We start from the raw sequence: 14,615 nt of genomic DNA, 5'->3' as shown, positions 1-14,615 counted from the left end.
TGGTGTCAGTTCTTATACTATTAAAGAACAAAGAGACTAATGACAGCGAAAATTGTGAAGAGTGATCCGATTAAGATTTTTAATTTATTTTCTTCGCTTGTATTTTTTTTACTGTGGCTGAAATATAATCCAACAATTGTAAAACGCCAAGATAACCCAAACGCCAAAATGTTTAAAAAAGTGATAGAACAATGGGGCAACTTGTTTAAAACACCTTGAAAAACGTCATTCAAATAGATTTCCTGACCCTTGGGTTACAATGGCATACGATTTGAATAAACGCCATAAACGCCAAAATGTTGATACAAAAACGTCATTAATTATTGAATTTGGTTAACGCCAAAAATCTTAAAAACCAAAAATTAAAACAATATTGGGAAAAGCAGAACTGGAAAACCAGAAGATGAAGGGACAAAAAAGCCCCTCCGCTCTTTTCTAAGCGGCGTGACACGTGTTGGGTCAGAAAGCGTTCTCACCGTTCTCACACTTTTGAGCGTTTTCTCCCGATCCCATTTCTATATATATATATATATATATATATATATATATAGGAAAAAGATCTGTTAGGAACCACCCTTTATTGCGAGAACCAGTGTGAACACAAACAGTAATACCTAAAAAAATCTAAAAAACATCCAAAATTTTTTTTATTTTTTTAATATTTTTTTTGTAAAATTCGCTATATTTAGTTTACAATAAAAAAATAAAAAAATTTTCAAAAAAAAAAAAAAATCCGAGTCACAGTTATCCATGCACATGTGCATTTGTTTCTTTTCTTTGACAAATTCCGTAATTCATTACAAATATTAGACAATTGCACTTTCATTTACACTAACACGTGTAATACACTACTTTTTACGTTAACAATATTAGAAATGCACATGTGTATCTATATGTATCAACATCAAATAAGGTGTTTCGGTACACTAATTTCTCTTTCATCTATCATTCCATCCATAAATTATGGACCATAATACACAAACATGCCCATGTGCATTTTTGTCATTTCTTTGACAAATTCCGTAATTCATTAAACTATTAGATAATTGCACTTTCATTTACACTACCATATGTAATACAATACTTTTTACATTACCAATATTAGAAATGCACATGTGCATCTATATGCATCAACATGAAATAAGGTGTTTTGGTACACTACTTTGAATACACTTTCCCTTTCATCTATCATACCATCCATAATACACTACCATTACCTCCTACCATCCATAATACAATACCATTACCTCCTACCATCCATAATACAATACCATTACCAATATTTTCACTTTATTACATGTATGTAAACACCATTTATACCATCCAATCAACATATTAAATCATAAATTGACAACTATAACCAAACCAACAACTACTAGATATAACTAACCAAAAAACATGTATATGGGCCTACTTCTCCATTCAAAATCACAAACATTTTGTAACAAAACACGTTATATCATGGTTATACCTAATGATGCACATGTGCATTTTGAATATTGATAATGTAAAAAGTAGTGTATTATGAATAGTATTGTAAATTAAAGTGCAATTGTCTATTCCTGATAACGTATTACTGAATTTGTCGAAGTAATGATACATATGCACATGTGCATGGATAACCGTTAACCGATAAAAAAAACGTTTTTTTTTTTATGGTGACGAAATATAGCGAATTTTTTAGGAAAAATATTAAAAAAATAAAAAAAAAATTTAAGTGCTTTTTTTGATTTTTTTTTAGATTTTATTTTGTGTTCACATTGGTTCTCGCGGTTCTCGCAATAAGGGTGGTTCTGGCATGAACATTACCCTATATATATATATATGTATGTATATGCCAGTTAATGTACAAAATCACTTAACGTACATTGCGTACGAGATTCAAAATCAACATGCGAAATTGGGTTTATAACTTGCGACTTCCATTTTTTTCACATGCGATTTTCCTTTTATTTAAAACATGCGATTTTCAGTTTTTACCCACATGCGATTTCATTGTTTATAAACATAACGTGCGACTTCAGTTTTTTTTTTAAACACATGCGATTTTTAGTTTTTATAACATAATGTGCGATTTTCCATCACGTACGCAATGTACATTAAGACATATTGTACGATATACTTTTCTATTGGCTGGAAAACCGTAACTTTCTTTCTAACTAGCTGGACCGGTCTCGTTGTAGATTATTTAACAAACTAGTTGGACCATCCTGGTTGTAGATTATTTACTCATTGATTCAAGACAGTTGGTGCTAGATCTTTATGTTTTCCTAATTCAACTTTTTAAGAATGGAAATAATAATGATACGTGTTTGGTCCTCCTTTATTCAATACAATTATAAAAAAAAAAAATTATTGTTATTAATTAGTTGCTCAAAACAGGTGAGGTTGGTAATACACTTAAGTTTAAGTTTGAAGTCTTGAGTACAAGTCTTATAAGAGCAAGAATTTTGTCTTTCTTCTTCAAGGGTGTACCTAGTGGCACACCAATATGCCTATATGCATACCAAAAAGTGTTTTTTTGTCCTATATGCACACCCTGCAGTGTTGAGCTGTGGCTAAAGCGCGGTGTTTTGGTCCGGTCAACGAGACAAACACTGACGGGTGTCTGACGGATCTGTTGACCGGACCAAAACGCCGAGCTTTGGCCGCGTTTTGGTCCTGTCAACCAGACCGGGTGTCAGTCTTTTGTCTGGTTGACAGGACCAAAACGCGGCCAAATCTCGGCGTTTTGGTCCGGTCAACAGACCCGTCAGACACCCGTCAGTCTTTGTCTGCTTAACCGGACCAAAACGCCGCGCTTTAGACACAGCTCGACACTGCAGGGTATGCATATAGGACAAAAAATAATTTTTGAGGTGACTATCTACACACTTGAGTACAAGTATAGAAATCTATCTTGAGTACAAGTATAAGGAGGAAGAAACTTGCCTACCAAAAATAAAAATAGTTACTTAGAAATGGAAATCTATGTCTAGGGCAATTTATATGACCAAAAAGGTACTTTAATCAACTTCAAAATAAGGTTTCAATTTTTATTTTTGAAGTATCCACAAGAATTGGTGTATAGACATTATTGTCTAGTGGATATGGATATGATCAGATGATTCCGTTGATAACAAGATAATACTTCAGTGGTCCGTTAGTGATTAAAACCTTAAAAAAACATTATTTCAAAAGATGTATCCTAAGATGGATGTTTAGTCACAATTTATTTTTCATTTATGGATAATAATATAAAAACGTACTAACCCTAATTACAACCAATGTTTTCAAATCTAGTAACCGATTAAATGATCAGTCAAATTTTCGAAACATGAATTACACTTGTTCTTATATGAAGGCAACTTGAACTTTGTAATTTTTCGAAAATAGAAAAAAGAATCTATTGAATATTGATACACAACATTATATAAGACATCAAATCTTGTTTTACAACTACATATCTTTAATTTTGCTGAAAACAATAGAAGTAAAAAAACAGAAAAAATATAACAAAGAAAAGCTAGAAAATAAAACAAAAAATAATTGTAAAAACAACAACGATTTTGAACTGTATTTATTAATATTAATATTAATATTAATTAATATATTGTCGCCTGTTAATGCAACAATTCAAAGCTTCACAACCTCCGGGATGTGTACCGGGTACCGGTCAATGCAATCTTCCCACGGTCCGGCAACCGGAGTTTTAATATTCCGGTTACACTTCCAAACCGCACTGTTACACTTGAAACCACTTCCAAATGCAATTTGCCAAACCCTATCACCTTTCTTCATCCTCCCTTTTGATTCAATGTAGCTCATTTCATACCACAATGAGGATGAAGATGTGTTCCCGAATCGGTGCAGCGTCATTCGTGAGGCTTCCACGTGCTCCGGCAAGAGCTGGAGGTTCTTTTGAAGCTCGTCGATCACTGCCCGCCCGCCTGCGTGTATGCAAAAATGCTCAAATGCTAACTTGAAGTCAGGAATGTAGGGTTTCCATTTAGGGTTGAAGATTTTCCGGCCAATGAGGGTGAAGAGGAAGAGGAGTTGTTCGGATGCCGGAAGGACTAATGGACCCATGGTAGTGATGTTTGATTTGAGGGCGTCTGCAGCGATGACCATTAGATCTTTGGATAGATTGATTCCGACGAGTCCTTGGGGATCTTCTTGTTCGTATACACAGCTGTACGCTCTGTCGTCCGAACCTTTGTGGGTTCGGACTACATGGACGAGCTTGTACTTGGCGCGGCTACGTTCGCGCCGTTTGTTGGATAACAAAAGCGCAGCGGCACCCATTCGGAAAAGACAATTGGGAAGGAGCATCGCTCGCTCGTTCCCTTGATAATAGTTTGGTGTGATAATTTCGGTGCTAATTACAACCGCATTCGCATTCGGAAGAACCTGAAGCAAACAAACGAACAAAAGTGTTTAGTAAAGTCTCGCTCATAGCAAAGCTATTGGTTAATGCGTGAATTTATTACACGACATAAATCTAACAGGAAATTCAGAAGTTTAGATTGTCTAATCGGCTTTTGGTAAGTTTTAGATCAAACCCGGAAGCTTCTTATTTAGTTAAATCATCAGTCCTCGCATTTAACCCATTAACTATTTTTTTTTTAAGTTTTCTAAATGTGTTTCATGTAATAACTGAACTATTATAACATTTTTATACCAAAATATTAAATTTGAATAAAACATATATCATTATCTTATAGTTTAAACTTAATTGTTAAAAAAGTAAAACTAATATGTAAAATTTTTTAAAGCACTAATATATGTAAACAAATATTTTTTTTGGGTTATACGAATCGGATTCTTTTCAACCCACGAATAAATGGTACGTGTTTGCGTTCTTGTGTATGACATGATTTTCGTGTTTGCTCCGTACGGTTTCCGAGCCGTGTTTAAGATGCAAACTCACAAACACAACCCGGCTAAGATAAAGACAAACATTTCCTCTATCCCATAAATTCAGGCTGCTTCCAACTAAACCTCAGTAATCAGAAAGACTATTTTCTTTTATCTACATTAACTCTTGGTAATTAAGAAACAAACCTGAAGCAAGTCTCTAGCTAAATCAATGGCGATTATTCCGGCACTACATCCCATCCCGGACAAATTATAACTCTTAATATTACTCCTTAACTTATACTTATTCACAACCATCGCCGACAACGACGGTGTCGGCGAAAACAAGCTACAGTTTACTATAAGCACATCAATATCCTTCGGTTTCAACCCGGTTTTCGCAAACAGATTATCAATAGCTGAGAATATCACGGCTTCCGCCTCACCCCGAGCGGCCTCCATGTTCGGTTTAGGCGGAATATAATGAATCGCGGGGGGCAAACTTGTCTCTTCACCTAAACCAGACCGTTCAAGAATCCTCATTTGAAACTCAACACTTTTAGGGTTATCTTTCAAGATCAACCTAGAGTGTTCCATGAACGTGGAGAACGGGACACGGCACGTGATCGGAGGCTTGTAGCACGTGTAATCAACTAGGTAAATTGATCTAGGTTTTGACATGAAGTAGATTGTTGAAACAAAGACAATTACAAACACAAAACATGTTGTTTGCACAACATCAAGATGTATGGATGTTATGGTTTTTAGGATCGCGTCTGGGCCGCGGTTCAGGAGATGGACCGTGACTGCAGATGCGATTGGGATTAGTGAGAATAAGAGGATGTGGTTGATTAGGTATTGGTAACCTAGTTTAACATACTTGAGTTTGACGGATGATGAGAAGTCTGGCAAGTTTTCTGGCATTTTGGGAGAGTTGTAGATTGAGATGAAGATGTAACAATGGTGGATGAAGAAGATGAATGGTGGAGGGAGATTTAAAGGCGTTGTAATGAATGAAGGCAGATGAGAAGATATAAATGAGGGGTCAGGTTCAACATCATGCAACGGTCTCTATGGGATCGGCGGTGAACTACATTAATAAAAAGTATAACCTAAAAATATTTACATTAATGGCCCCTCTACTTTAATAATTTATATTTAGTGTGGTAAGGTATGAATTTAGGGGTGGCAATCGTGTCGGGTTGATGGGTTGGTGGGTTGACGACCTACGGGTTGGCGTGTTGAAATGTTCAACCCGAACCCGACCCATATTATTATTCGGGTCAAAGATTTCAACCCTAACCTGACCCATATTAATTCGGGTCAACTCGAACACGACCCGTTTAACCCATATTTTTAAATGGGTGATATAAGTTGACGATTTATAAACGAGTTGTTCGGTTTTAAGCGGGTTATCGATAACATGTTTAATGATGAGTATGGGTATGATAAATAAATAATATAATGTGTCAAAATTAACATTATTATAACTAATCATGTAAATTAGAAACAGAAAAAACAAAAACAAAAATATAAAAGATTTTTTATCTAAATAGTTAAACGGGTTAATGGGTCAACCCGTTTTTATACGGGTCAACCCGAACCCGACCCGTTTTTAATACGGGTCAACCCGAACCCGACCCGTTTATTTAAACGGGTTGTGTTAGTCGACCCAAATTTGTTTTTTTGTGTCGGGTTCGGGTCGGGTTAACGGGTCGTGTCAAGAATTGCCGCCCCTAGGTATGATATAATAGGGAAAAGATCAAATAGGAAGTTAATTTTCGCTATGAAGGATAGGAAGCCATAGGATTATGACATGTGGCAACATTTAAAATAAAGAAAAAAGGTATTTTAGTCAATCCAACTCCTTCTTCTTCCTTTTTCAAAACCCAGTAACTTCAAAACCCACCATCTTCAACCATTTCTTCACTTTCTATCTCAATAATCACTACATTGTAGTGCGATTTTCATCACCAATCAATGATTTAAAACCCGATCAACGTGTTCTTCAGCTTTTTTTGAAGAAAACCCAGTTTAATTTCAGAAAAAGATTTCGTTTTTGCGGTGATTTTGAAGATAATCACTCGATTCGTTCTATTCGAGCGTTGATAATTGTTTCTATCATTCAAATTTCGTCAATTGATAACGAAATCGGCTTCGATCCATGTAAGAAATTCTTTAATTTCATTTTCACGATCTGGGTTTTTTATTTAGTTATTGCGTTTAACGATCTTGGCGGGGGTCCGGGGGCGGCAGCCCCTGGTAGCGGGGTCCCAGGGGCGGCAGCCCCTGGTAGCGGGGTCCAAGGGGCAGAGGCTGCCATTGTGTTTTAGAATGAGTCATTTTTAAGTGTTTTCTGGCCATTGCGTTTTACAAATAAGACATTTCTTTGTGTTTTTGGTGCATTGCGTTTTAGGTAAAACATTTTTTTATGTGTTTTCAGTCCATTGCGTTTTAGAAAACAGATATTTTAAGTGTTTTCTGGCCATTGCGTTTTACAAATAAGACATTTCTTTGTGTTTTTTGTGCATTGCGTTTTAGGTAAAACACCTTTTTATGTGTTTTTTGTGCATTGCATTTTACAAATAAGACATTTCTTTGTGTTTTCTGGCCATTGCGTTTTACAAATAAGTCATTTCTTTGTGTTTTTGGTGCATTGCGTTTTAGAAAAATGTCATTTTTTAGGTTTTTTTTCATTGCGTTTTACGTAACTGGTGGTTTTTTCTATTGCGTTTTACGCAACTGGGTTTAAAATTTTTTTTAAAATATAGCAATAGTATACTCGTTTTAAAGATAAAAAAACGCACGTTGTTTTTTTGGTGCAATTTTTATAAAAAAAATAATGTCGTATGAAAGAGTTATTGACGTTTAAAAAATGAGGGGAGAATTGGAGGAGAGAGAAACTATTGACTTGGATTGACTAGAATGCCCTTGAACAAACTCACGCGCCTCTTTTCTTCCTCTCAATTTCCCTGATTTAATGTTAGCCCTTGATTAACTTAATGGATGGTCAAGATCACTTCCTAGCCTTCCTAGCCAAATAAAATTCCTATTGTATCTCCACCCTGATATAATATTGTATTGTAATAACTTATATACCATACATCATTTAATGGCAGTGTTTTAATATTTGGTTTTGAATTATTTGATTTTAATAGTTTATAAAACACATATTATCAGTTTATAACAATCGTACCTAGTCTATATCTATCAATTTATACTTTCTATAAAAGAACAAAACTTCAGTAACATAAGAAAAGCTGATGTGTCAGCTGGAGAAGCTGTCGAACAAGGTTTTTCTTATGTCTTTATTGCATCATAATGGCTAATATTAAAAGACTTTAAAATTCAAAGGTGGCCCACATCCACCTTTTCAAAGGTCTGCCCATTTGTACTGATGTTTATTGAAAATTCAAAAAACCTCTACTCACATTCAAAATTTTGGCTTCAGATTCAAAATTCTGGCTCCACATTCAAAATTCAAAATTCAAATCATATTTTCTAATCCTATAAATAACATATAATTATCTGGCTCCACATTCAAATTCAAACCATTTATCTCTCTCCTTTATATTTGCGATCATATCTCTCGTACTCAAATAATTAGCTCTCATGATTGAGCCAGTTAATCTTCATATACAGTTCTTTGTTCCAATATCATTGTTCCAACATCGTTGTTTCATTGAAGCTCTGTTTCACACACTCACCTTTAACCACAGCTTTGCATATTCAGTCTGTTCATCTGCGATTACAGCTTTTTGTACTTCACGAAATTTTTCCAACATCATTGTTGCAACATCGTTGAGGGTGTTAGTGCATACATCTGTCGACTTTGTCTTGTATCGAGTCTTAGTCTTAGAATGTTAGATTAGGGCACATTGTATGAGATTTCCCGAGAAAGTTGATTTCACATATATGGATATGTCCATATGTGGGAAATCATGATGTCCATATGTGGGAAACCACATGTCCATATGTGGGAAACCCCATGTCCATATGTGGGAAATCACATGTCCGTACGTGGGAAACCTAGAAGATGATTTCGCTTTTATGGTCATATTGGGGTTTCGCTTTTATGGACATGTCCATATGAGCGAAATCTAGTCCCTATATATACCCTAAGAACGAAATCATTTGTAACGTGTTCTTGTTATCCACACCGAGGTGCTGCCGGTGTGAGATTTGATTGTAAACGCTGTAACATCAATCAAAAGTGTGATTTAAGTGAAGATCTAGCTGTTTCTACGTTGGTTACTTGTTTTCCGCACCTGTAACTGATCAAGACTCCTCTGATAGACTCGTTCAGGTCAGTATACGATCCTACAAGTGGTATCAGAGCTTCAGGAGGAGGAGTTCTACAGAGATTTGCTGGATTTCATTATAAAATCTTACTTCTACACCTTTTTTCTTCATCAGAACGAGATTTTACGGTCGAAACCTGTTCAAATTTTCACAGACTGAAGGAAATTGATCATAAACAAATCCCTGAAAGTTTGAACTTAAAATTCACACTAAAAATGGTCCTAATTACCCTTCGAACAGGTTTCGCTCATACGGATAACCAGTGATTTCGCTTATAGGGTCTTTCAGGTTTCGCTCCAAAGTTCACTTAAGTGACCTATTTCGCTCATATGGACACCCAAGAAACCCTATTTCGCTCATATGACCACTCAAGGGATCCTATTTCGCTTTTGTGGCCACCCATAAGACCTATTTCGCTTTTGTGACCACTCAAGAAACCCTATTTCGCTTTTGTGACCACTAAGAAACACTATTTCGCTTTTGTGACCACCCATAAGTCACTGATTTCGCTCATAAGGCACATACAAGTCACTGATTTCGCTCCTGATTTCGCTTGAACTTTATTCGTTGATTTTGCATGAACACATTCTCGGTCCAATCATCAATTGAACTAATATCAATCTTGTCGGCTCATACATATCGATAGAATACAAGGTGCATGTGATTAATATAATTGTCTGCCGTTTGCATGTGAATATATCTGAGAGATTTTGCTTGAACAGTCGTCACGTGATTAAAAGGGTATCTTGAATTGAACAATCAAAGTTGTCCGCTAGTCAAATGAAGGTCCAATGGGAGTTGTTTAAAAAAACAGTTTATCGGCCACATTTATAAAAGGATATCGGCCAAATCTTATAGTTTACCAACTGTAGTTTACCAACTGTTAATTGCATGTGAAGCGGCCCAATCAGATTCACTTATCCATACGGCCCAATCACATGTAGTGGATTAAAAGTCACGGCCCAATCAGATTTATAGTAATAAAGGTCCAATCAGATTGATTTGAACAAATTAATGTTGTCGGCTGAAGGTAATCCATCATATTTGCGGCCCAATCATTGTTGTCAGTTAGTGGATTGGACGGCCCAATGAGATTTTACAAGTTGAAAATTGTCGGACAGTATATGTTGTTACATATGATTTGGGATTGACTTTATAAGGCGGCCCAATCACTGTTTAACAGACCCATTTAATTGAATGACCCATGTGATTACATTTGATGTGTCGGCCACTTAATTATCCACGAGATTATTTGAGTTAGTTTGGTTTCACATGAGTTGAATTTTTATTCAGGTTTGATATTTGATCAGTTCACACAAAGTGAACTCTGTTTCACACGGTGAGAATTTGATCCCAGTTCACATGTCCAGTCCATTTGAATTCAAACAAGTTCTAGTTCGTTTAGTGTGTTTAGGTCACGTGAAAAGGTCCAATTCGTTTGAAAGTCATCATATCGCTTGAAAGTCAGTTCTAGTTCGTACGGTTTGGAGTTCAAAATTTTCAAAGGTTTATCACGTTGTCTGAAAGTCCATCAGTTCGCACATAGTGAGTCTGATCGTTTGAAATTGATCCGAGTCATAGCAGTTCTCACGGTTTGCCAATTTAAACCTCAGTCCGCACAGAATATTCATCAGTTCGAGTGATTCAGTTCGCACAGAGTATCAGTTTGATTCAGTTGCTTTGATAAGTGTTTTAAACTGATTGTGTTTTGTTTGTTGGTGTGTCTACAGGTGATACAGGTGTTTTACGAGGTGAACCAGTTAGTTTGAAAGCTTGTTTGAAAAATTCTTCGATACCGAAACATGGATACTGATTTCTACAACGCATTTGCTACAACCCCGACTACTCCATCCGACATTACAAAGACCATGACCATGGAAAATGAAACCGGAACAATGCAAAAACCCCCGAAACTTATGGGAATTGAAGATTATCACGGATGGAAGAAACGGTTCATGAATTGGGTTCAGGCGAATCATTTAAAGGCTTGGGAAAGTATTGAAACTCAGTATGAGAGGCCACAGAATTCAATGGGAGTCGGTAAAATCATTTCAGAGTTCACTGAGCAAGAGAGAGAAAGTTACAAAGCAGAAAAAATGATGATCAATCTGTTACAACAAGCAGTTAAAGAGGATATATTTGTGTTGCTTCAACATGATGAAAATGCTTATTCTATCTGGGAAGCTCTTAAAAAGAAGTTTGAAGGAAGTACTGAGATGCTACAGAGTAAAGCAGCATTGCTGAAAAAAGAGTTTGAATTGTTTACGTGCATGCCTGGTGAAACAACAAAGACTCTTATTGAAAGATATTGTCATCTTGTACGCACCATGTCACAGTTGAAGATTACAAAAACTCCAGTAGAATGGGTTGAAAAGCTTGCTGGCGCGTTACCACAAAAAGAATGGGGTACATATCTGATGATATTGAAGAATTCCGGACAGTTTAGCAGGTTATCAGTTGCACAGTTTATTGAGAAGCTGGAGGCACAGGATCTTGAGCAGCAGAAAATTGCAAGAATGAACAGTTCAAGTCATCAGCAAGATATCAAACTGTACTATAAAGGAAATGTTCAAACAGTTGAAGCGAGTCCAAAAATTCAAACAGCTTTTAGTGCAGGAAACTCATCCGGAACATGTAGTCCAAGCTCAATCAACACTAGTGGATTTTCAAGTGTGAATCCTCCAAGTGTTCAAAGTACATCTGCTGGAAATGGTCATCTGATTCAGTGCAATGTAGCTCTAAATCTTCAAAATGGACAAAATTATTCTGAAGAGGTTGTAAAGAATCATACGGGATTATTGGTCACTGCGTTAGAGTCTTACGAAGGGTTGATTGCCGGAAAAATTGGCAATCCAATGCTCACAAAGGAAGATTATGACCAAATCGATGCAGAGGAGCTGGAACTGATGGATATTAAATGGGCTTTAGCGAGTGTTTTGAGGAGAGCAGAAAAGTTTAGATTGATTACAGGAAGAAATGACTTCTTGGATGCAAACCTTTCTAATCTAGGATTTGATAAATCAAAAGTTGTCTGTTTTCGTTGCAGAGAGAAAGGTCATATCTAAAGAGAATGCAAGAATCAGGAGCTGAGAGGAGCGAAGGAGACGTCTGGGAAAGATGATTATTATAGGAAATCCATTTATCAGCAAATCACTCATCAACCGCATCAACAAAAAGAAGCTCAAACGGCACACGGAAGAATGATCGAGGATGCAAATAGGAAAGCTTATTATGGCATCGTTGATCAAGATGATGAGAAAATGGCTGAAGGTTTTAGCTGGGACAAGTTTATTCCACCTGATTCAAATGTTCAAGCATTTATTGCACATATTATTCGAAAGCCAGAAATGCTGAAGGAATGGATGGAAGTGTTATCTGATGAAGAGAAAAGTGAAGATGAAGGATCTGTTTCATCTGAAAACAGTTCATCAGAAACAAGTGATAGTGATGAAGAGATAGAACAGATAAATCTTGGAAAAACGCATTTATCTTCTGACACTTTTGAATTTTATTTTGCAGAAAAATTGAAGAAACTGAAAGAGAAGAAAGCTGCAAAAGAATTGAAAGAAGTCAAAGTGATTGAGAAGATTGTGGAAGTTGAAAAGATAGTTAAAGTCGAGAAGATCGTTGAAATCACAAAACCCTGTCTTACATGTTTAGAGTCTTGTAAACAATGTATCGAAAAAGATGAGAGGTTTAGTGAGTTAGAAAAGTTGAAAGAACAATTGTTGTTTGATGTAAAGAATTTGAAAAAGTCGTATGATGTATTGAACAGACATGTGAATAGTCTGGAGAAGACTAACTCTGAAAGAGAGAATGCTTTGAAGATGATGAATGCTACCATGATGACAAAGCAGAAAGAGATCAACTTGTACATAGAAGAATGTGCAAAGTGGAAGAAAGAGTTGGATAGTGAAGCAGCTGAGAATGAAAGAATCAGAAGGTTGCTGCGAAGTTACACAAGTTGTGACTACATAATCGATAGAATTTATCCAACAGTTGAAGGATTTGAAGCGTTTAAAGGTGAAGAAACAAAGTCAAAGAAGAAGAAGGATACTGGTAAGAAACAGGGTGTCTGTTATAATAAGTGTCTGCCTCCAATTTGGGAAGGGTACTCACCTAGAAAACCTAACGAGGAAGAACTAAAACAGGCAGTCAATATTAAGCTAGAATCCGAGATAACCGATGTTTGACCAGACAATATTGATGTCACGTTCACAGCGTCCAACACAGATCATGAGTCCGAACGGATAAAAAGAGTGGTCGATCAGGTGTTGGATAAGGATGAGGAGTCAGAGTCAAAGTCCGAGTCCGAAAGTTCGTGTCAGTCAGTCGGGAGTTCGAGTTCGTTCGAAAAGGGTTCAAAATCATCGGGAAAACTGGTTTACAGTAAAGAGTTTTTATTGTCAAAATCTAATTTGAATGATAAAACATTTGAAGTTGTATATACTTTGAATGATTCTGACAAATTATATTTTGATAAAGAGTTTCCAATAAGAGGTGTTAAAAATGAATTGATCAAAAAGGTTTTCAAACTTACAGAAATTGATATTTCTGAAATAAAAGATTTAAATCTTAATGATAAACCTAAATCTTACACTTCAAGAGTACAACAAAGATTAAACAAGAAAAAAGGTTACAATTCTGGTTCTGGTTTTCAAAAGAAACCTAACCAAAATCGTAGCTACAAAAAGAAAGGCTTAGGTTTTACTCCACCAGAAAACTATAAAAATGAAAAATTTTCTAAAACAAATACAAAATTTGTTTCGGGTACAAGCTCGGAAGAGGAAGCAAAAAGCCCATTCTGGAAACAATCTAACCAAGAATTTCTTGCCGAGAAGAGAAAGAATGGAGCTTATGTGAAGAAAGAGACAAGAACCTGTTTCCGATGCAATGAAGCTGGTCATATTGCATGGAACTGTCCGAAAGTGACAAACACAAAACATGGAGTTTCTGGAAAACTGAAAGAAGTTATTGTTGATAAAACCGAACCATCAACTGAAAAATTTAAAGTTTTCAAAAATTCAACATTTGAAGTTGGTGAGTGTTCGAAGAGATTTTACAGGCGTAGTGTGAAACTTGACAACCAAAAATGGGTTGTTAAGAAATCTGAGGTAAAATCTGGTGATGAATCTGATTCCACAAAATCAGAGGAGCCACAGTTTGATGAGTGTGATGAAAACTCAGTTCCTTCAATGGATGATGAGAACTTTCCACCATTGAGGACTGAGAATTTTAAAAGGAAAGCTGAAAAGTCTGAAATCTCAAATCAGGGTTATTCTGAAAAAGATAATTTTGATGTTGAGAAAGCATTTAATGGGAAAGTAAAGAAGATTTTCGGAAAGATGGTTGATGGAAAGATAAAAGGGGTAAAGGATTTCTACGCTAAAAAGAAAGCAACTTACTCCCCAACAAAATCCGAATTGAAATCACCCAAGGCTGGTCAGGCTTGGGTGGACATTTTCTTTGCTTGAAAA

At 36.0% G+C, this 14,615-nt stretch overlaps 1 protein-coding gene across 1 annotated transcript; it reads right to left on the bottom strand.

The window, feature by feature from the left end:
* Positions 1-3,382: 3,382 nt before the first annotated feature.
* Positions 3,383-5,901, bottom strand: LOC110911828 (3-ketoacyl-CoA synthase 6). The gene is made up of 2 exons (XM_022156479.2): positions 5,044-5,901; positions 3,383-4,389 (listed from the first exon to the last, which is right to left on the bottom strand). Exons 1-2 carry the CDS (start codon positions 5,758-5,760, stop codon positions 3,616-3,618), a joined length of 1,491 nt encoding a protein of 496 aa, XP_022012171.1. The 5' UTR covers positions 5,761-5,901; the 3' UTR covers positions 3,383-3,615.
* Between the last annotated feature and the right edge of the window lie 8,714 nt (positions 5,902-14,615).

The sequence above is a fragment of the Helianthus annuus genome, chromosome 15, assembly GCF_002127325.2.
Source record: "Helianthus annuus cultivar XRQ/B chromosome 15, HanXRQr2.0-SUNRISE, whole genome shotgun sequence".
In the NCBI taxonomy this organism is placed as follows: domain Eukaryota; kingdom Viridiplantae; phylum Streptophyta; class Magnoliopsida; order Asterales; family Asteraceae; genus Helianthus; species Helianthus annuus.
Note: the sequence above shows the minus strand (reverse complement) of the source record. Positions and strands in the feature narration are given on the sequence as shown.

What these genes read in the sequence shown, in the direction of transcription:
- LOC110911828 (XM_022156479.2), bottom strand. Translation starts at nt 5,760, where the DNA reads ATGCCAGAAAACTTGCCAGACTTCTCATCATCCGTCAAACTCAAGTAT. An exon ending in TAGCTAGAGACTTGCTTCAG is followed by an intron (nt 4,390 to 5,043) that starts GTTTGTTTCTTA and finishes TGTTTGCTTCAG; the next exon opens with GTTCTTCCGAATGCGAATGC.